At 40.3% G+C, this 22,142-nt stretch overlaps 1 protein-coding gene across 3 annotated transcripts in view; it reads left to right on the top strand.

The window, feature by feature from the left end:
- Col9a1 (collagen type IX alpha 1 chain) overlaps nucleotides 1-22,142 on the top strand; it is an 86,153-nt gene that overhangs the window by 10,211 nt on the left and 53,800 nt on the right. Inside the window, exons 6-14 of one of the 3 annotated variants that reach the window (XM_037199841.1) lie at nucleotides 9,191-9,274; nucleotides 10,049-10,069; nucleotides 11,616-11,690; nucleotides 12,019-12,054; nucleotides 12,168-12,230; nucleotides 18,799-18,852; nucleotides 19,102-19,137; nucleotides 20,489-20,512; nucleotides 20,878-20,931. In XM_037199841.1, coding sequence (XP_037055736.1) covers nucleotides 9,191-9,274; nucleotides 10,049-10,069; nucleotides 11,616-11,690; nucleotides 12,019-12,054; nucleotides 12,168-12,230; nucleotides 18,799-18,852; nucleotides 19,102-19,137; nucleotides 20,489-20,512; nucleotides 20,878-20,931 — 447 coding nt within the window. Of the gene's footprint in view, nucleotides 1-9,190; nucleotides 9,275-9,719; nucleotides 9,986-10,048; nucleotides 10,070-11,615; nucleotides 11,691-12,018; nucleotides 12,055-12,167; nucleotides 12,231-18,798; nucleotides 18,853-19,101; nucleotides 19,138-20,488; nucleotides 20,513-20,877; nucleotides 20,932-22,142 lie in introns of those variants that run through there. The other 2 variants (XM_028867989.2, XM_037199842.1) reach the window with 2 other exon arrangements.

The raw sequence follows: 22,142 nt of genomic DNA, 5'->3' as shown, positions 1-22,142 counted from the left end.
ATTAAAAAATGATTTTTATTTTTAGTATGTGTCTGTGCACATGAGTGCAGTGTCCTTGGACATCAGAGAGGGCATTGGATTCCCTGGTGCTAGACATGATTACATATTTTTGTGAGTAACCTGATATGGGTGCTGGGAGTCGAATTCTGGTCCTTAGCCAAAGCAGTACAGGTTTTTAACCACGGAACCATTGCTACTATTGGAAGTGAAGAATTTTAAAGCTCTGTTCATCATTTTACTGTACAAATCCATTGTTATGAAAGTAAGAAAGTGACATTACAGTTGTATCAACTAGTACCTTCTAGCTCTATCATTTTGAACACCCAGTAGCAGTTCTTTGGAATATTTTGTAGCATTTTGACAGTAATTTAAAAATACAACCTTAGAGGACAAGGATTCTTTTGGGGAAGCAGAAGAGAAAATTCAACATAGGTAAACTGTTGATGTGAATCTGTCTCTTCTACTGTACATAACTACTATATTCCAGTCACAAAGTCTGTGTCCCAGAGGGTGGCGAGGGTGACAGTGTGGTTTTGAATTGCTTCTGTGCACTTCTCTGGGAAAAAGAGGTTATCGGGGATCTCCGTAATGGAACTGTTCAAGTAACTTGTTTTTACAGGAAGAGTTGTGATTAGTGTGAAAGTTGGTGTGAAATTTCTATATTCTGTGATAGACAGGAAGCAATTTGTAGCTGCCACGTTACTGTTCTGGCTTGAAGACTCTTGAGAAAGCGTTGCTTCATCTAATGAGTCATCACACTTCAAGAGGCTGGGTTAGAAAGCTGATGTGGCCACTGTTGTGAAATGCTCAAATTCTGTGCAGCAGGAATTTTGAAACAACCCTAGAGTGTTTTTCAGATAACACAGCCTCTGCTAGTGCCATTTCTGGACTCAGGCAAGGGAGTGAAGGTCTTAACACCTTCTCAAGGTGCTGAGTGTCAGTTGTTTAAAAATGCATTTGTTGACCTTAAAAACACTCCAAGATCTTATAATTCTGCTTTCTTCTATTAAAGATGCATTTAAATTGTTTTATTTCCAGAGTACCAAAGTTTCTATATTATTTTATTATACTATATATACCTTAGTCAGTTGTAGATTTTCTGGTAAATGTAGTCTCATGCCATATTGCAGAGAAGTGTATGTTGTTATCTTCTGTTTTCTTCTCCACATGTAGGAATGTTGCTGATAATCTAGTATCTGGTTCTACATGGTGCTTCTGGTATATATAGTAAGGAGCTTTTCTAAGTCATTATGCTGTCATCAGTGCTGAAAGGATTTGGTATAGACACATGCAATTTTTTTCCTTTCAGAATGAATTCTAGACCTTTGACCTCTTCCTGGAGACAAAAGAGATCTGATCCTAAATCTCCACTAAAGATCAATATTGGGTGTTGTTGTTGATGGTGTTGTTGTTATTGTTGGTGGTAGTGGTGATGGTGGTGGTGATGATGGTGGTGATGGTGATGATGGTGGTGGTGGTGGTGGTAGTGATAATGGTAGTGGTGGTGGTGGTGGTGGTGGTAGTGATGATGGTCGTGATGGTGATGATGGTGGTATGGTAACATTGATAATTAGATGGAAACTATAGGCCAAAAAAAAAAATCCTGCCTCCATTAAGGACATCAAAATGACAATCTCCAACTCAAATTCTTCCCTAAAGTAGCCTTCTTCGCCTTCCTCCAGCTCCTCATCTGCTTCCTTCTCAGCTGACTCTTCCTCCTCCTTTTCTCCTCCTCTTCCTCCTTAGGAGAAAAACATAAAAGAGATGTCCACTTATCCTTCAAAAAATAATCTTAGTGTCTTTAAAATAACAATTAGAAGTCTTCAAAATCCTGGTTTTCCAATTTCCTGATCTTTAGAACAATTTTGTAAGATAACCCATACAGTAGGGCCATTTCCACTTATTCAGTTAAATAAACCATCTCAAGTAGGTTTACTGGCTTGTAAGAAACAGAATTTGTTATTAAGTTTCTAACTTACTTTCTTTAATTTCAACCAGCTTTCTTTTGGGGGAAAAAAGTACATTTTATGGGTGTTGTGGCTCACTTGGAAGGCAGAGGCAAGTGGATCTCTATGGGTTTGAGACCAGCTTTACCTGCATAGGGAGTTCCAGGCCAGCCATGGCTACCTGGTAAGACTCTGTCCCAAAAGAAAAAAAAAGGGAAGGAAAGAAGGAAGACACAAAATGTATCCTTAAACATTAATCCTGTTTGTTTATTCATCTAGTAAAGTTTCATGAAGTGCTTATGTGTTAGGTGTATAGAGTCAAGCAGGTCACAGATATTGCCTCCGCCAGGCTATGGAGGATGAGGTAGCTGTATAAGCAAGCAATGATAGGAAACATGAACAGCACCATGGTATTGAAATGTGCCATGCAAGTAGCTGGGCAAGCACCTCTGTCAGGTCAGCATAGAAGGGTTGGGAAGGAAGTTCAGTGGGCCTTCCTAAAGGAGATGGTGTGCAAGAGGAATCGTGGAGATGAGAAACAATGGTATTTGAGATAGATGGATTCTCATTAGGAAATTCATATATAGCAACTCACACCTTTCCAAACTGCTAAAGACTTCTTGTACTATCCCTCGTGGTTTAAAACTAAAGCATTTAAGCATAAGTCTTCCAAGTCCAATTACCCATGTATTGCCCTAGACTCCTGTTTTTACCTCATAGTCCGTCATCTTAGGCTTTTCATCAATTTGTATAAAATCTGAAGTTACTGGGAATTATTGAAGACCACTGCCAACTAGATGTTTCCTTGAAGGTCTTGAAGGGTGATGGCTAGTGATATGCATATGTCTTGAGAGGCAGAAAACCCATACTAATGGGTCATCTGTCTTTCAGTTTGGAGATAGCAAACATTCAGTGTTACTTTTTAAGAATTTTCAAGTTAAAAAAAAAAATCAAAAAATAGTTTGAAACCAGAAAGGCATGCATATGTTTTAGTATTTTCTGAATACGATTGGATTGTTTCTAATCTTTAACACTTTCTGTTGGTTGAATATTTGTTTCAGGGTCAATACTTGCATTTTTTAGTAAATAAAACAAAAGCAAAATATCCTTTCCACAGGCCTTATCACCTGTCAAAGGTAGGTATAAGAACTGCATAATAGAAATGAAATCTGGGTGTTTGATGGATCCCTAATGCTAAAAGACTTACTTATATTGTAGCTGTTTGTGACTTTCCCTATCCATCCTATCTTGTGTCTCTTCTCTTTTTCTAAATTGGAAAAAGAAAACAATTCCAGGAAGCTTTCATGAACACTCATGCGGTCTACAATTCAAACACCATCTCATCATTTATAGTTATTTAGTGGGCTCGGAGCACTTTATATTTTTCCCTGTGCATATCTGTAAGTTTGTTATTTTTGATTTTAAAGCAATAAATTCCTCATCTCCTATTCTCCCCTGTGCCTGTATTTTAGGTTGGTGCCATTTATCCCACTGCAAAGCTTGGTTTCCTGGCAGCTTACCACGAAAACGTGTTCTTTTATGACAGGTTCTTTATTGTTTGTTGCCAACATGATTGCCTAGGGGAGTTATATGGTACAGCTCTATTAGAAAACAACGTTAGCTCTTCTCCCTTTTCAGGGGTGTACTCATTGGGAGTTTGCTCTTGTTTGAGGGAGGATAAAAGTTTATGTGGATTTCCCCATATATAACTCAAATCATTCTTCTCTTTACCTGTGCATATTCCCAATAAATCAACGTAGAACTGACAGATTTGATGCTTGGTGGAGTGTGTCTCTGATGTCTTGCTATAATTTTTTTTCCCTTCAGATTCAGAGAAAAATGCCAGAGCAGGCAAAACGGTTGAGGGCAGAGCTATCCCTCTTCTTCTTTACTCTGTAGCATTGGATCACATTACCTACAAATGTGAACAACAGTGCAAGTCTCATGAACAATAACCTGGGAAAATACGTTTTGATGTCATGATCAGCATTTCTGGTATTTGAGAAATGCTGTAGGAAGTTACGGTTTTAGTGATTTAAGCAATGTACAATCTTTGTGTTCTGTTAATTGATATTCAACAACTATTTTTAAAGTGCTAAGCTACAGGCATACTTTAGGTGACTAAGAAACATAAAAGTTAATGCCTAAATGGTGCTTACATTCTGGGAGAGTCACAAGGAGGAACTGAATACCCATAGTATACCCAGATATCATAAATGTTATTGGGGAAAAGGAAATGGAAAGTTGAAGTGGGACTCATTCAGAAGCAAACATTTTGAGATAGCTTGAAGGATCTGAGGTAATATCTTGTAGCAATCTTAGAGAGGAAGATTCTGGGAAGAGAGAACATGAGTGACAAGGGAAAGTGTTGGTATGACCTGATATTTGAGCGTTACTTGCAAAGCAGGGTGACTAGAAGAGGAAATGAGAAACAGCTAGTGGGGTCACAGAGGCCGCAACATAAAGCATCTGAGGTAAGATGCTGAGCAGGCAGTTAGCTGTGAGCTTGTGGAGGTTAAGAGGTGGCATCAGATGGGAACTGAACTCTGGGAGTTGGGTACATTTATGTATCATGAAAGCCATAAAGCCAAGTCATAAGTGTAATGCTGAAGACTTACTTCTGAGGTAGTCATGACTATGCCACAATGAGGAAGACTTAATGAAAAGGAAAGTGGCTGCGGTAGAGGAGTGAAATGGTTTGTTGTGCCCTGAAAACTGAGGAAAAAGACTGATTGAAGGCGAATGACCCAAGAATTGTTTCAAGTATTGGATAGGTTTCGTGTGATGAAGACTGATAGTGGACTGTTGGTTTTAGAGGCTAGTGAGCGTGATTAGATGGAAGACCCACTGGCCTGGTGGGAATGGAAATGAAGTTGGAAAGGATTCAAGAGTAAAGGAGGAGATGCGTTGGAGACTGAGTATAGACTGTTTTGAGTTTAGTAGAAGGCAGTGTAGAAGACAGAATAGCAGCTGGGCAGGTTGTGGAGTGGGGAGAGGGAATTGTTTTCACTTTGCAGATATCCTAGGATGTCATAGCTCAGTATGTAGGACTTCTTGAAGCCTACTATAATAGGTTCCTGCCTAAAGCACCAGACACGCATGATCAAACTATTCTTCATGAAACGCCCTTCTAAATCCACCCACTTCTTACTATATTTATCCACTGAAGAAAAATATTTGACTATAACACCCCAAATATTGAAATCTCTTAGCTTAGAATCCACAGTATGGAAAGTCCTGCTGTGTGTTCTGCCCCAGCTAATCAGTGTCCTCCTCTGTATACTTTGTCCTGCCCTGGGGCTTCATCCTCTCTTCCAAAACCCCAGCTTTATCCTCTCATCTCCTCATGTGAGAATCTCAATTGTTGTTTGGAACCATTCACATATTATGCATTACATGATGATGGCTTTAGCCAGAAAAACATCTTACCATTTCAAGTGTTTTAGTAGTTATTGCAAAAAATATTTTAAGCACATATATGGCGTTACATAATATTTTTGTGTCCTCCATGATATTTATATGCAAGCACACAATTTAATAAATGAAGATATTCTCAGTGTGCTAACTCCATGTTGGCGACCGAATTCTCCTTTTACCATTCTGCTCCAGCCTTTGGTATAATCTGCCCATATTTAATTATATTTCCAGCACTATGTGTGAACCGTATGACTCATTTTTTTTTTTTTTTTTTTTTTTGTTTTTCGAGACAGGGTTTCTCTGTGTAGCTTTGCGCCTTTCCTGGAACTCACTTGGTAGCCCAGGCTGTCCTCAAACTCACAGAGATCCGCCTGCCTCTGCCTCCCGAGTGCTGGGATTAAAGGCGTGCGCCACCACCGCCTGGCCCGTATGACTCATTTTACACAGAATTGGGGAAACTCTTGATTCTGAGGTAGTTCAGATCTTCCCGCTCAGTTCCTAGGAAGTGTCATCTGGAGGGATTTCTTGGTGATGGGAGAAGGCAACATCTCATCAAAAGCGGCAAATCAGGATAAGAACCTAACCCTCAGCATTTTAAAAATACTTTTTGTCCTTGACTGGACAGCTTAATGAAGGTGCTATCTTGTTAGCAAAAATTAGCTTAGGTGCTTAGTACTAGCTAACTGTAAAAATAATTTCGTTTATAAATATCAAAACTTGTACCATTCTCAGTAATCTGGAGTTGAGTTCAAATACTTAATCTTTCTAGACATCCTAGCAAAATTAGTGGCAGTGGTTGTAACCCTATCATAAAGACTAGAGTGTTGGCATCTCGGCCCCAACACTAATGTCATTAGCTGAGCACTATGCTAGCTTCAGAAATGAAATTGTCTCAAGGTTTTAAAGAAATGGAATATTTGGATAATGCCAAATCTGGACAGGCGTAAGAACTTCCCACTCATATCACCCCATTTTCTTTGAGCAAAGAAATATTCCCTGTTGAAAATGATGACGTTTCCTAAGGTACATTATGTTCTTCTTAACAGATTTTTAGAAGCTTCTGTTTCTCTAGACACATTTTTTCCTCATCTTCCAGACTAGGAAATGTTTGTGGAGAAGAGACTATCTGGCTTTCATAGACCATTCCCTCAGTGCTTGGTTTATCCTGGGACTTAAGAAATGTTGACTGAAAGCCTAAATTAAAATATTTGTCGCATATATTTTGTCAGTGAGTATTCAAAGAGCAAAAGGATCCAGGTATGAAAAAAGAAATCAGCATTTTAGCTGTATAATGAAAGCGACTTTTACAAAAGTGCTCTGCCAATCTTCCTTCAAAATAATTAGCATGCAAATCGAAGTTCATATTGCATGCCAAAAAATGGTTGTTGTATAGCTGATTATTAGTGCGTAGGAGGTGTTTATGTGCATACGCAGATGTGTTCAGAAACCCTTGATCACTTCAAACAGCCCAGCTTGTTTTCACAGATGAAATACATTTCATTTCCCCATTTTTTTTGTGTGTGTGTCACAATTGCATTTTCTGCATATTTAAGCAGGTGCACCAATTTATCCAGAGAGTAATACAATTTTGGGGCGACAGCTTAAAGAATTACTTCACATTTGTAATAAGTAATTTTGATGAGCTATCTAAACAAAGGATTTAGGTTCCCTGGATAGCCATACAATTCATGTTTATCAGGGTGATGACTTTTCAAAACTAAAATTTCATGTACCTACAGTGCATACCTAGTTTGAACGGCCAATTCACATAAGACTTAGTGGATAAAATTGGGTGGAGTAGCCTTTTATTTTGAGGATTGGGGATGAGGAATATATCTTTTTGTGTTCTGGTTAAATGTTCATGTAGTCCGTTGGGGGAAAAGAATGATAGTTCTCTTTTCCATGTGCTATTTTGCCATGCATATGAAAACGCAACTGCATATAGACACAGCTGTTGATTTTTAGAGGATGTTTCTGGGAGGGTTTCTATAATAAGCACACAAAATGGAGAAAGTTTGGAATCTTTATGAAAGTTTCTTAGTTCAGCTCTGGAGGTTCTAGGAGATGGTAGAAATGAATGTATACAGTTTTAATTTTTAGTTCTCGCTTCTATCCCTTTTTATATAGATGCTCAGCTGACAAATACATTGGTTATCTGTTTCAAAAATATGACATATTATGGAGATAGTGTGCATTATTCAGAAATGTCTGGAGGTGTAGTAGAAAAATTATTAATTTAATGTCCAGAAAATTTAGAAATCCTCTGCCCTTTCCTAGTTCTATGAGCTGCTACAAATGAGTTGACTTCCTTGTCCCACTTTGTCTGTGCCCAGCCTCAGGTGACATGCATTCCGCTGTCACTAAGGAAAAGTTGACTCCAGCTCTGCTTTTTATCCCCCTTTTAAAACTTCTACTGCAATTTGAAGTAAAACTCAAATAATTTTTTTTTTCCCAGTCAACAAGGCTAGTCTGATAAAGGTAGTGTTGGGCTGAAGAGGTTTCTTTAACTCTAAGAGGCTGTGTAGCTTGGAAATTTTTTTTTTGAGGAATGTCTTCATTCTACTGTTCAGTCAGCACAACTTGGTGCTCATGCAACTTGTAGATAATTTTCCATCTTAAAGTGTGTCCTGCTGGCTGCTCAGGGTTTTTCTTTCACTTGACTCTTGTTTTTCCCCACTCTTTAGAAGAGGGGTGCTTACCCTCAAGCTTGTCTCTCCCTATGTTTCTTGGAAAGGAAGAACTTCCCTTTGCTTTGTCTCAGGTTCCTGTTCGACCCATTTTCTACATCCAAATCGCAACCCTGGGTGTGTCTGCAGCAGTGGGGGAAATGTATCTTATATCTTTCTAGAGCTGGGGGTTCTAGAATCCATTTGGTAGGTTGGAAAGAATGGGAATCATGATGGTCTGAACAGGAAGCATAGTATTGAGATTGGAGCCCTGATCACTTAACCAGCTGTCTAGGGCCAGTGGAATTTACTGACCAAGAAAGAAGGAACTGATTTCAATTGCAGAGCAAGGAACCTGCCTCCCTAGAAGATGAGCTAGCTCACCCGTCAGCTTCTGGAGGGATTTGCAGGGTTTTGTGCCTTGTCATTTAAGGTTTTCTTCAGATTTAGACCTGGCCACTCTTGGCTTCCTCTCTGTCTTCCTTGTTTTAATCTTCTTCCCCTAACAGTCTACTGAGAGTATTAGAAGTTGTTGGGACTGGATTTCAAGTCTTCCAAAGTTTATTTCTCTTCAAACAATGAATAATAGTGTACAGAACTGCAATATTTTGAACACTCCTCCACCATCACCAAGTTCTAGATTTCTCCACGACTCCATGGAGGATGTTTTCTTCAGGACTAAATCTTTCTTCTTTTCTTTGTTCTCTCTGTAGTCACCTCCTGCTATCTCTGTCTCTAATCTCCCAGGTGAAGTTTTAGAGTGTGTTTCCTGTGGAGGTGGTAGTCCTGGTTTCTAGGGTACGCTTTGGGCACTTTCTTGTTCTCTGTGAACCACACTTTAGTAGCATCAACTTCTGAAAGTTGTGGCAAGAACACAAATGGGAAGTCGGTGCCAAAGATGCTTCCAGGTTAGAGCTACACTGGAGTGAATCAGAGCTAAGGACGTCTCCCGCTAGTGAGCAGAGGAATTTGGAAAAGCTTCCAGACATCTCCAGTAGAAACTGTGCTCAGAAAAAAGCAAGAGCTGTGTGTGCTTTACTGAGCTCAGAAGTTCAGATGGCTGCTGTTTTGCTAAGGATTATAGATCATGTTAACAACAACAACAACAACAACAACAACAACAAAACGCTCCTCTTTGACTTGCTCTCTGTCTTCCACCAGTTCGAACTCCAGTGGATGCTGATCCATTGTGACCCGCTGAGACCCAGGAGAGAAACCTGCCATGAGCTGCAGGTCAGAAGCACAGTGAGTCCTTGAATCACCTGCAATAGCCACTTCCTCCCATCTCACTCTCTCATCAGCACCAGTCTCTCTATGTCCCTCCTCCTCCTCCTCCTCCTCCTCCTCCTCCTCCTCTTTTTTTCCCTAGAGTCTGCCTGGCTGTACTGACTTCCTTGGAATTAAAGAAACACAGGTCCTTTTTGCAACCTGGCTATAGAAAGGATCACCTATCAGGCCGGTGTCTGATCCATTTGGCGGCTCATTATCGCCAGAGGCACTGGAGGTCTCCTCCTCTGTAGGGCACAGACCCTTGGCAGGCTCCTGGCCCAGCCAGAGACTACACTGAGGAGGATGGGGTGGGAGAAGGCTGTACATTCAGGTCTTGGTGCAGCTGCCAGGAAAGGGTTAAAGGGGACTGCTGTCATTCTATCCCTCCTCCCAGGCCTGTTAGCTCTCCTCCAATCCCCAGGACCCTCTCCAGGGCCATTCATAAACAGAAGGAACCTAGGTCCCCCTGGCCAGGCACCTTTGCAACTACTACTGCTCTGGGTGCATTTGGAGGTCCAAGTGCCACTTTATGCACTCAGCTGGGTCTAGAGGTCTAGAGGGCAACAGGCCGGCAGAGCCTAGCCGGAGGATTGGTGGAGAGCAACGGGGATGGCCTGGACTGCCTGGGGCCCTGGAGCCCTTGGGCTGAGACTGCTGCTGTCAGGACTCTGCTTATGTGCTGCTCAAGTAAGTTGTGTGTGAGTTTGCCGGGGCACCTTGTCACTTTCTCTCCATCTTTTTTATCGACAGCCCAGCCAGACCACCGATGAGGTAAGCTGGGGACCAAAAAAAAAAAAAAAAAAAAAAAAAAAAAAAAAAAAAAAAAAAAAAAAAAAAAAAAGTTAATTTACTGCAGTTTCCAAGTGTGTAACAGGAAAGGTAGCTGGTAGTGAAGATGTCCTGGTGAGAAGGCACAGAGAACCCTCAGGACTCTCAGGCCAGCTACCCTGCAGCCTGGAGCATCTCCAGCACATAGAGTCTGAGTCTGAGCCTCCGATGACCCACTGATGTGGGGAAAAGGGGCCATTTCTCTCACTCGGACACTGACGCCAAAGGCACAGTACTGGAGATGACGGATGATTCCACGGGGCTTCCGTGTTAGCCTATGTCTGTTTTGTCTGTTCTGTTCTTTGTTGTTGCTCACTCACCCTTCCCCTCAACCCGGGTCCTACCCAAGGGCGGGTCTTGATGGTTAACAACGGCAGAAACTCAGGCAAACTTTCTCCTGCCGCTGTAGGGAAGCCACTAAATTTGGAGATCCTGCTGCAGTGCAGGATTGAAGTCTGGCAGTTCTGGATCCCCTCAGAACTCTAGCAACTTCCCTGCAGTCTTTCCCCTGTCGGGCCCCTGGCAAGGGAGAGTGCTCCAGTCAGGCTGGGAGGCCAGGGGAGGTTTGAGGTTTCGCTTACAGAGACCCCATTGTAACCTGCCTGGTCCTTGGAGTTTTAGAAAAACAAAGTCTTCCTTCATGAAAGCAGCCTTCTCTCTTCCTCTCCCCCACCTTCCTCTCTCACTGTCCCTCCTCCCTCTAGAAGGAGAGAGAGAGAGAGAGAGAGAGAGAGAGAGAGAGAGAGAGAGAGAGAGAGAGAGAGAGAGAATGTCCCCTGAAGCAACAAGTTCATACTGTTTCAGGCACCCCTGTTGTTCCCTGTAGACCCATGGAAACAGTTGTCTCCAAGTGACACACAGGGCTCACACACCAAGGATCTGTCTGAAAGTTGTGTAGCTTTTGAAGCAAGGTGCAGAGACGTATTGTCAGAGAGTGTCACATGAATTGAGGTCAGGCTCTGGAATTCAGGGCTCTTCCGCCCCATCCCTCCCAGACCTAAAAAATGCCCCCCCCCAACTCCCACCCCCTACCCCCACATGCAGCCTTCTCCCAGTCTTCTGGACAAAGAAAGGTTTGCAGCGGTAAAGTAACTATTTGTCCCGGGGCTGCTCCAGTCTCTCCTGCTCCATCTGAGACAAAAGACTGGTCTGCAGTGGAGGTATCAATGTCCCCCATAGTCATTTCTTAATTGCTTTTTTGGGAATGTGGACATTAGAGACCCCCTTCTTCGCAATTCCCTTCTTTTTAATGCATTCTGAGAAGGTGGGGCCGAGTGAACTCCCTTCCATTAGCCGGCATCCATTCTGCTGCACCCTGGACAGTTTACCTTGCAGGAGGTGGAAATACACCATATTTTGGTTCAAAAACTTACCCTCCCTAGAGAGGCATTCTTGTCAGTGTGTCTGGGGGGAGGGTTCGGGGAGATCTTGCATAGATGCTCAAGGTGCACATTATTCTCCATTAACCCCTGTGCATTGTTTTTGGCAGAGAGGTCCTCCGGGTGAGCAGGGGCCTCCAGGGCCCCCTGGGCCTCCTGGAGTTCCGGGCATAGACGGCATTGATGTAAGTTTGCATCTATCTACATCGTTCTGCAGGACAGAACTTTCTCACACTTCTTTGGCTTTGAATGAGTTTTTAGAAAGCACTGGTTGGTCCCTTCCTATCACTCCCAAGAATAAATTCAAGTGTAAGTTCTGGGTTTGGATACTATAGCCTGGATCGTAGAGAGGAGACCTAGTCCTGTTGCCTCATGGGGCATGAACTTCTGTCTTTAGGCCCTCACCCTGGCTTCTGTCCCTATCTTTGTGGTGTGCATGCCTGAGACTGTCCCGTGGGACCCCAGCTACTCTTGCTTATATATTGCCTTGATCTTTTTTTCCTCTGTCTCCAGGGTGACCGAGGACCGAAGGGTCCCACAGGCCCTCCGGTAAGTTGATTGGTGCTGTGGCGCCTCACTTCCTCCCTTAGGATGTGTTTTGTAGCCATGTGTGTTTGAAGAGTCTAAAATTTCTCTTCCTGCCTCCTCTTCTTCCTGCTTAGGGTCCTCCTGGAGAACCAGGCAAGCCAGGAGCACCGGGCAAGCCTGGCACACCAGGAGCTGATGTGAGTAGGGAGTGTGTGTGTGTGTGTGTGTGTGTGTGTGTGTGTGAGAGAGAGAGAGAGAGAGAGAGAGAGAGAGAGAGAGAGAGAGAGAGAGAGAGAGAGAGAGAACACTACTGTGGTACCCTGCAAAATGTCACGACAAGGTTCCACAGCACAGAGCTTTAACATCTCAGAAAAGTCACGACTTTATGGGTTTCCGTCTCTAACAATTACTCCCTATTCACCCTATAACCTCTCACCTCCACTGCCTGCTTAGGGAGGAAGGTGGTAGCATGTGGATGCTGGTGGGTGGGTGGGTGGTTAGGTCTCACAGTAGATGAGTTTCGCTTTCCTCTGGCACTCCCTGGATTAACGGGAAAAGATGGAGTTGGAGTGATGGCTCAGGGGCTAAGAACATGGGCACGGTTCATCCAGAGGACCGGGATTCTATTCCCATCACCCACATGGCAGCTCATAACCATCCCAGGGACTCTGAGGCTCTCCTCTGGTCTGGGAACACAGCACCAACATGGTACAGAGGTACACATATAGGCAAAACACCTAAAATACACAAAATAATGAAACAATTTAAAAAAATAGAAAAAAAGCTGAAATCAGGGTGGGTGTAGGAAAGGACAGGAAGTATTTCAGTTCCTAGTAATATAAAAAATGAAAATTTGTTTAAAGTGAGTGGAGGAGTATGTATGGATATAGTTGGGACAGGAAATGGTCAGCACAGGTAAGCAAGAACTTAAAAATCAGCTTAGGAAACAGGAAGCTAAGAATCACATTCAGATGCCCAGGTACATGGTACGTACTACTTCTCCAGAGTCAAGTAGCTCCCACATTCTCAGCAGCCTCTTTCCTGTGCATACTACTTGTAGCTGATTTGGTCTTTCATCAGGACTTGATTTTTTTTGTCTCTGGGTTGCAAAGAGACGGCATTTGTTTTCTATGATTCTCAAGTTCAACCTTCCAATCAACTATTATTTTCTTGTTTGGCAAAAACCTAAAAGCTTTTCTGAAGAAAGCAAGCCCCTCAAACCTATACCTGCTATTTCCAAGAATTTTTGCTAGTGCTGAAGAAAGCTCCATTGTTCTGAGAGAACAAACCTGCTGGATTTTAGCTCTTACTCAGACATGTGTCTTTTGTTGTGATTAACTTGGTATGGGTGTATATTTCTGCATTATTTACTGTTTCAGGAGACACCCTTTGTTCTACAATTCAAAGTTTCTAGTCTGATTTCTTTTTCTTTCTTGTTTTTGTGTATTTCAAATGGTATTGCATGAGCTCCTGTGGATTACTGTGTGGATAATATCAACTCATGTTTGGTTACTACACATGAGATCATATAACTTGTTGGCTATCAAAACCTTTGAAGTTGAATTATTTGAAATTGTCAGATTCCAGTAAGAATGTTTCTTAAATGCCAGGACACTAGGTAAGCTACTAGCATAGTATAAGTTGATTTCCTCTCTACATTTTTTTTGAAACTTCAACCAGCCTTTCATTTTGGAGGAAGAGAAAATTTCAGATTACATTTAAAATAATATGGTTGAAGCATAAGCAGTTCATCTAAAATCTTGTCTTCCTGTTGAACTTTAACTTAAATTCAGTCAGAATGCTGGACTTCAGTGTCCCCCGTCTGTTTGTTAGTTTATATATATATATATAAGATCTTGCAGTAGCTCAGCCTGGCCTGGACCTCACAATCCTTCCTCAAAAGTGCTAGAATTATAGGCATGTACCACTGTGCCTGCAGTAACCCAGATAGTTCCTCAGTTTAGTGGTACTTTTGAAACTTGCTTAACAGTTTTGTTTTGTTTTTCAATCTCAAATTGTAAGCAATCTTTTTCTTTTCTTTTTAGAAATTGTGTCCCCATGTGGACAAATGAAAGTACTCTGAATTTTGTAGTAGTAGAACAGGAAAACAATTACAGGATTTTTAAAAATTTACTGCCTATATTTATAGACAAAAGTGTGAAGAAGATACCCATAGTGTGAAAAAGAGAACATTTTCACTATCAGAAGCAGTAAGAGCTTCTTAGATAATCGATCACCTCTGCCCCTGAAGTGGTCCATAAGAAGAAACTCAGGACAGAAGAAAGAAAAAGACAGAGGGAAAGGGAGGTGGGAAAAGGGAGGAAATCTATGCACGTGCTGGCGTTTTAGGCATTCCTTAGTTATGAGGGAAATAAATTAGCTGTGGCATTTTCATATGCTTGGAGTGTTTTCCTCAAGCACAGTCACAAATATCACTCCCTTCAGCTTTACCATTGCCTAGGAAGTAGATTATTCTATTGTTATTTTCTCATAAAAAGGAAAATGAAAAAAAAATATAAGGACAAATAATTTCCCAAGAGACCCAGAGTTATGCAGCTGCTAAGACAACAAAGACTTTTATATATTTATTGAATTCATTTTAGGCAACTCAGTTCTACCTCAAGCTGACCCCAATGAGGTTCTTAGTACATGGGCAGTCATACCACCCCAAATGTGCTAGAGATATCATCTTAATAGATGAGTGGATGAAAGAGTGGAGGAAAAGAGTGATAGTGGATTTTTGGTACCTAAGTTACCAGCTAAGAAGAATGCTATGTAACACAGTAAGTGTTGAAAATTGTTTGCGATTGACATCCAGTGATTGCTTCTGAGTAGTTTAATGGTTCATATCCTTCCACCTTTGAATCAGAGCCACTCAGGACTTGTGGGACGGGGAAGTTTTCTTACTGCACTTTCATTGAGTTGACATTAAAGCCTTTTACTGTAATTGAGAAAGGACATTTTGAGAACAGTGAGCAGTAACCCCCTCAGGGTGTACCATCACCTCTGCCTAGCCACCTGGGAATAAAACACTTGGGAAAGTTCTGAAAGAACTGTCTTGACAGTGATCTCAGGGACCCTGATGTCCAATCTCTTTGTCTTTTACTCTTGGTTTCACAGTGAAACTTATTTTTTTTTTTGGTGATGTTTTTAAAAATGGTTATTGTATGATGCTTGTCCGAATCTGAGAGAGGGATTGCATTTCCTGTGTGCAGTGGCCTTTTGATAGGTTTGTCATTACAGCTCTGCTTCTAGCCGTGGTACGCTTTGTTGTCACCAGCTGGGCTGCTGGGATGCTGGAAGTCAACAAGAAGCAGGATGCTGAGGACAGGCATTCCCTGACAAACGGCCATGTGAAGGCTCAGAGCACAGCTCCAATATTGTTCTGTATGGAGCTCTGTCTGCATAAACACCCACATGAAGGCAATTCCCCCTGCCATTGGAGAGATGTTCCTCTGTAATTTCTTTGAAATTAGATTTAGAGAGTTTTATTGCAAATTGAATTTTGGAAATTGTGCATGCTGTGTGTGTTCATGTATCTCCAGTCTCTCTCCCCACCTGTGGAAGCTGACTCTTCTTTCTTTTGTCGTTATATAGAATAGAGATGCCAGAGCCTGCTTACAACCTTTCACCCACAGGACAACTATGTTATTCTTACGGATAATAAACAGTAGAGAGATCAGTGTGGGTGTTGTTTGTTGCAGAGTGCCCAGAGAGCTCTGTAAACAGTATTTTATTCTTACAAGAACCACACGAGACAGGGAGAAGTGCAGTTTATGTATAAAAACTGTAGTTAAATTATGTGATGTCATACAGGCATGATGTTAAATGCTCTTTTCTCTTTGAATGGGCATGACCTACATCCCTGAGAAATGTTTCACAACAGGAGTAGTTGGTTAAGACATTATTCTGAAAGGTCAGGGTTCATGAAAATGGTTAGGCATTAAAGAAACCCGAGGAGGCAAAGATGTGTCATACTGTGGTTGACATACAGATTTGGTTTGTTTGTGGGGACCTTTCTGAGTGAGGAATAGCATTAGAGCACTGTGCAGTTAAGCAGCATGCACAAACTTGCAGCAGTAGGTGGGTCAGGGTCTGGTCCACAGAACCAAAGAGGATCCAGAAGGACCCTTCTACACAGAAGGTGAACCAAAGGTTAACGTGTTCGCTCATCATGGATTGAGTGTGGTAGATGCCGGGGGCAATGTGCCAGGACTGTTGAGTAGGGAGTCCTTTCTCCTTCTTTTCCTTTTGTCTCCTCCCCTCCCCTACCTTTTCCTGTCTTCTCCCTCCCTTTCCCCTTCCTGTTTCTCACCTTCTCCCACCTCTTTCATTTTTTTTTTTTTTTTTTTTTTTTTTTTTTTTTTTTTTTTTTGCTAAGACATGGTCTTGCTTTATAGCAATCAAGCAACTTGAATGTAGCACAAACCAGCTTGAACTAGCGGCTCTATCACTTCAGGCTCCTGGGTGCTGACGTTACAGTCATGAACCACTGCACCAGGCAGGCTACAGCTTTTGTACATAGTGATTTCATAACAGACTTCACTGTAACAGCCAACACCAAATCCTCTTTCAACTTAATTCAAAGAACTTTCCAACAATAGATATAATTACTAAGATCCTTTTAAAGGTATTATAAATGTGAGTGGCTTAGAACAGCCCCCCAGGTTATCTAACATTTACTTGATTATGCTTTGTGTATGAAAATTGACTAGGATTTGTCTTTGAAGATGTATACATGACGTGGGACTTAGAGGATCCACTAAGCATGCGCCAAGGGTTTAAAAGTGTGTACAAAACATACACCAAGAGAGTACTCCTGAATGTGTGGTTTCTTGGCTAAATCTGGGAAAGCAAACAGATTACTATTAGCATTCCGCAATTAATAATATCATAGCTCCTGCTCATACCTCATAGTCTTCTAATTTGTCTAGGGAAAATGAAAACTGACATCTTAAAAATTGTATATGTTTAGTATTTTTGTTGTTGGTAAATTTCCAATAACTAACATTTTCTATTTTTTTCCTCTAATTTCTTTGGTTCAAATTATGGAATTGCTAGAGAAAATGTAAATATGTTAGGGCCAGGGAGATGGCTCAGCAGTTAAAACTGATGGTTTCTGCAGAGGACCAGAGTTCAGTTCCCAGAATTCATGTTGGACAGCTCCCACCACTTGTGCCTCTGGCTCCATAGGCTCTGTGGTCCTCCTTCATTCTCCTCAGGGATGATCTGCACTCACATGTTCACAGATAACACACACACACACACACACACACACACACACACACACACACACTTAAAAATAAAGTAAAATGTAAAAAATGATAGACCACAAGTTTTATATAAATGGCCTAAAAGCATCCATTTGATATTTCTGACATGAATTTCAGCAATTTGGTTTAGATAGAGTTTCTATAGTTTCAAGGGGCCTCTCTCTTGATGAATATTTTTTCAAATATTGATAATATAGATTTTATGAGATATTTGTATGCATGTATACACAAATATATACACATATATGCACACATATATATCTTTATGGAAATAGGATTTCAAGATTACATTACAAAGACAATATCTGAAAATGTCTAATTACAAAAAAATATTGTGAAAAACTGAAATTCACCTGTCGAATGTAGAAAATGTGGCCTGCATGCAGTCTTATCATGGTTCCATATCTACTTTTTAATTGAAGATGGTGATTACATAAGTATTAATAGAAACAATAAAATAGATAGAAAATACATTTAATACATCTTGGAATGGGATATAATGGCTAGACATATATAGTAAGCTTAATCTATACATAGCAAGTAACATACATTGTTGCATGTTTTTACTAAGGAAAATGCATGCTTTCAAATTTTTTTTAACTTAAAAGTTAATATTCTTCACTAAGCTATAGCTAGAAGATGGCTAAGGGTTTAAGGTGGCTCTAAGTGATAATAAAATAATATATACAATAAATATTGTATTATTTATTAAGCATAATTGTAATATTATACTATATAATATTTATTATATTAAATATTTTAATATATTAAAATAATATGATAAAATCATAATAAAATTATTTGTCTTTAATTTATATTAAGAAAACTTTGCATTAGCTTTCAAGACATTATTAACCCACATCTAGGAAGACATCTGGTATTTTTATTTTGTAGGTGAAGTAAAGTAGATACATAAACCCTGCAAAGGGACAGAGTCAAAGCCCAACAGACTAGAGAAAACTGTAACAGTTACACTGTATTTTCTCAAAGCAGGGATTTAAATATCCCACTAAATCATTGAACTTGTGGACGATGCACTTACCAAATTGTAAAATTTTTCTTTCTTTCTTTTTTTTTCTTTTTTTGGTTTTTGTTTTTTTTTTTTCTTTTTTTTTTTTTTTTTTTTTTTTTTTTTTTTTTTGAGACATGGTTTCTCTGTGTAGCTTTGCACCTTTCCTGGAACTCACTCTGTAGCCCAGTCTAATCTTGAACTCACAGAGATCTGCCTGGCTTTGCCTCCTGAGTGCTTGGATTAAAGGTGTGCACCACCACTTTACACCAAATTGTAAAATTTTCAGCAAATGAGAAGTCAAAAGCAGATCTCATGTTAAATGTTTTAAATAAACATATATTGGAAAGTGTTACTTAATGAATACTTGCGTTATCCATGTGTTAACCAACCGATAGATAATTAGTAAAATAAAAACTTTCTGCCTGATGTTTTTTCTAGGGCTGTTACAATAGTGTTGACATCATCTTCTTGCTTCATTAGGGATTAACAGGACCTGATGGATCCCCTGGCTCCGTTGGACCAAGGGGACAAAAAGTAAGTAAGCCGCTTGGTGTTAATTATGTATAGAATATCCTCAAATGCCAACAAATCACCTCAAGAGAAAGTTTGCAAATCAACTGGAACACTGAACATCAGGTCAACTGCATTAATGATTTTTGTATCTATCAATTTGCATATATCCATATTCACACTACAGAGAGATAAGTCCAGTGAAGCTGTATTTATTTATTTATTTATTTATTTATTTATTTATTCATTTATTTATTCATTTATTTATTTTAGGGAGAACCTGGTGTGCCTGGATCTCGTGGATTTCCAGTAAGTATTAGTAGCAATAAAGCAACAAAGCTGAAAATATATCTTTAGGTGAAATTCCTCCAGTGTGAAGAAAAATGTAATGCAATTTTCTACATAATACACACGACCTAGGGTATACAACCCATCTGGTATGGCAGGTATACCTATTATGAGTAGAAAAGTTCAAAGGGTATGGGATAAAGTACATGTTCATATCAGGTGGGATTTCTTAATGTAATTATATTTTGAGACAGAAAGAGTCTTACCCTGTAGCCCAGACTGGCCTGGAGCTTATCGTGTAGCTCAGGCTGGCTTTAATCTCACAATGATCCTTCTGAGGTGTGAGCCACAATGCCTAGCTGCAGCTGGTGTCTCTGTCTCAATGCTAGGGGACATTGAGCAATCAGCAAGGATCCAAGTGTAGTCTAATTGAAGTCTCAGCCATGCATCATGCTCCTCACTGCTGTGTATCTGATCAGATCTCAGCCGATGAGCTATCACCCGCCTCGGTCCTGTGCTGCTCACCAGAGGAGCACAGTGTTGTGTGTAGAAGGATTAGGCTCTGCTCTCCTGTCTTGCTTGCTCTTTGCTCTCTTTGCTATTGCAAAGTCTGTGACCTCTCTCCATTTGACCCGCTCTCTTTGCTTCCTTTTATCACCCCTTCTCTTTTTATTGGCTGCCTTGGTTCCCTGTGACAGTTTTACTACTACTTTTACATCATATATTCAGACATTATTTCACATAGTTATTACATTGTCATATATATTATATTATAAAATTATTACAATGTAAGTATTATTTATATAAGTCTCTATAAAATCTAGGATTCACAACTTAAAAAAAAAAAGTGATGCTTGTCTTTCCGAGACTCTCTTAGTTTGCTCACAGTGATCATCTCCATCTGCACCTGCTTTCTGGCTTGCTGGAGTTTGTTGTCTACAACCCACACATCTGTGCTGCCTTTAGTACAGATTTCTTATATAGATGAAGAACATCTTTGAACTATCTGATGTGGCTCTGTGAGCGAGGCCAAGCATAAATGGCTTCTTTACTAATGTGAGGATGAGCATAAACGGCTTCTTCTGTGAGTGAGGGCGAGCGGAAATGGCTTCTCTACTGACTTTCTTAGCAATCCTTAGCAAAACAGTTCTGGTCAGCATAGAATCAAAGGAAGCCTTGAGGGACAGAAACAAACTTCTGGCTTCATCTGAGGCAGAGTGACATTGCTTCCACTATCCAGGGCTTTCTTCCAGTGAGCATCTATTTACTCTGTGTTAGAGTTTCAGCCTCTTGTGAACTAAGCCATGACTATGACTATGTTTATATGACTTTTAAACCACAAGCCATAAATATTTTTATTTTGATCTTTTAGGGCCGTGGTATTCCAGGACCCCCTGTACGTATCATTTCATTATTTATTTTTTAAAAATATTCTAGAAAATATTCTATTTCTAAAAGCCTGACCTGACCCTATACCTACTGCTAGTGGGTACTTAATAGACTTTTCTGTATGATGTTATGTAGCTCCTAATGACAGCATCACTATTCTGCAAAACAAAAATACTAATTAGGAAAGTGACCAATTTAGGGAATTTTTGCTCCCTGTTATATAATTAAGGTTTTGTTAAATAATTTATTGTTTCACTGCAAGTCAACAGAAGCAAAGATTATAAGTCTGTTCTTTGTCATCTTTGATAGCATTTATGATCGCCTGTAAACATTGTTATAAATCAATTTGTCTTTTTGATTTGTTGACTTCAGGGTCCTCCTGGGACCACAGGACTTCCTGGAGAACTTGGGCGTGTAGGACCTATTGTAAGTACCATGGTGAATTTTGATTGACATTTGATAAGTTGAAAGAAGAAGCTACTGATGAAGGCAGATCACCGCACTGTGCACCTCCCCTGAAATTCCAGAAACTGTAGATGAATTTTATTCCAGTTGAGCATCTCTTCCTTATTTGTAGATTGAGTTTCAAATTAGGGAATATCATCTCATTGTCATACTCTCATCTAGAACTGGGATCTAGTGGGCTTTTGTGTTAACTATCCACATGAAATTGAACAATGGCACTCAGTTATCACCATGTATATTCGTAGTAGAAGCATTAAATTATAACCAGAATTTAGTTCTAATTGAACAGCAAGAAACTGAGCTTGATTGAGAAAGTTGTTGATAAAAAAGTGTTTCATGAGCCAGGTGGTGGTGGTGCACGCCTTTAATCCCAGCACTCAGGAGGCAGAACCAGGCGGATCTCTATGAGTTCGAGGCCAGCCTGGTCTACAGAGCAAGATCCAGGACAGGCACCAAAACTACACAGAGAAACCCTGTCTCAAAAACCAAAAAAAAAAAAAAAAAAAAAAAAAAAAAAAAAAAAAAAAAGTGTTTCATATGATATTATAAAAACATTAAAAAATGTTGAAGCATTGATATTACAAAAAGGTAGGAAATTATAATCTCATTGAGGGAAGGAGTCAGATGGATGTTATCCTTCTTGCTCTGTGTACATGTGTTTCCTGTTTGCAAAGTTACATATATGTTACAAATAAATGAATGATACAAATGATTGTGTGTTTAAAATAATTATGATGCTTCTGACTTTTTATGTGGAAATATTAAGAAAGAAAATGTGCCAATCGTAAAAATGGGACATTCAGAGTAATCCGCACCTACTTTCATTGGAATGGCTTATTTTAACTTAGCAATCTTTGCTTCACTGTCCATTGCAAAAGTTCAGTGACAGATCAGGCCAGGGGACAGCAGAAGTAAGACGTGGGTTTGCAGAGATGGATCCTCCACTCTCAGATTCTGGCTGGGTACACACTTTCATTTGCCTTAATTATCTGACAGTAGTAATACTGGCTACACTGGTTTGTAAACCAACTGGAATGATACATGGGATTTCTGGTTTGTGTTTCAAGCGGGGAGAGTGATCATCCTATAGAAAACTGGCTTTATGTCCGTCCCCTTATGGACCCCCATGTCTTCCTTTGCTGTATTTTCTACTTGGGTAGGACCAGTATTTC

Source organism: Peromyscus leucopus, chromosome 16_21 (genome assembly GCF_004664715.2).
Source record: "Peromyscus leucopus breed LL Stock chromosome 16_21, UCI_PerLeu_2.1, whole genome shotgun sequence".
NCBI lineage: Eukaryota > Metazoa > Chordata > Mammalia > Rodentia > Cricetidae > Peromyscus > Peromyscus leucopus.
The sequence above is the reverse complement of the archived record's forward strand: the minus strand, read 5'-3'. Positions and strand labels throughout refer to the sequence as shown.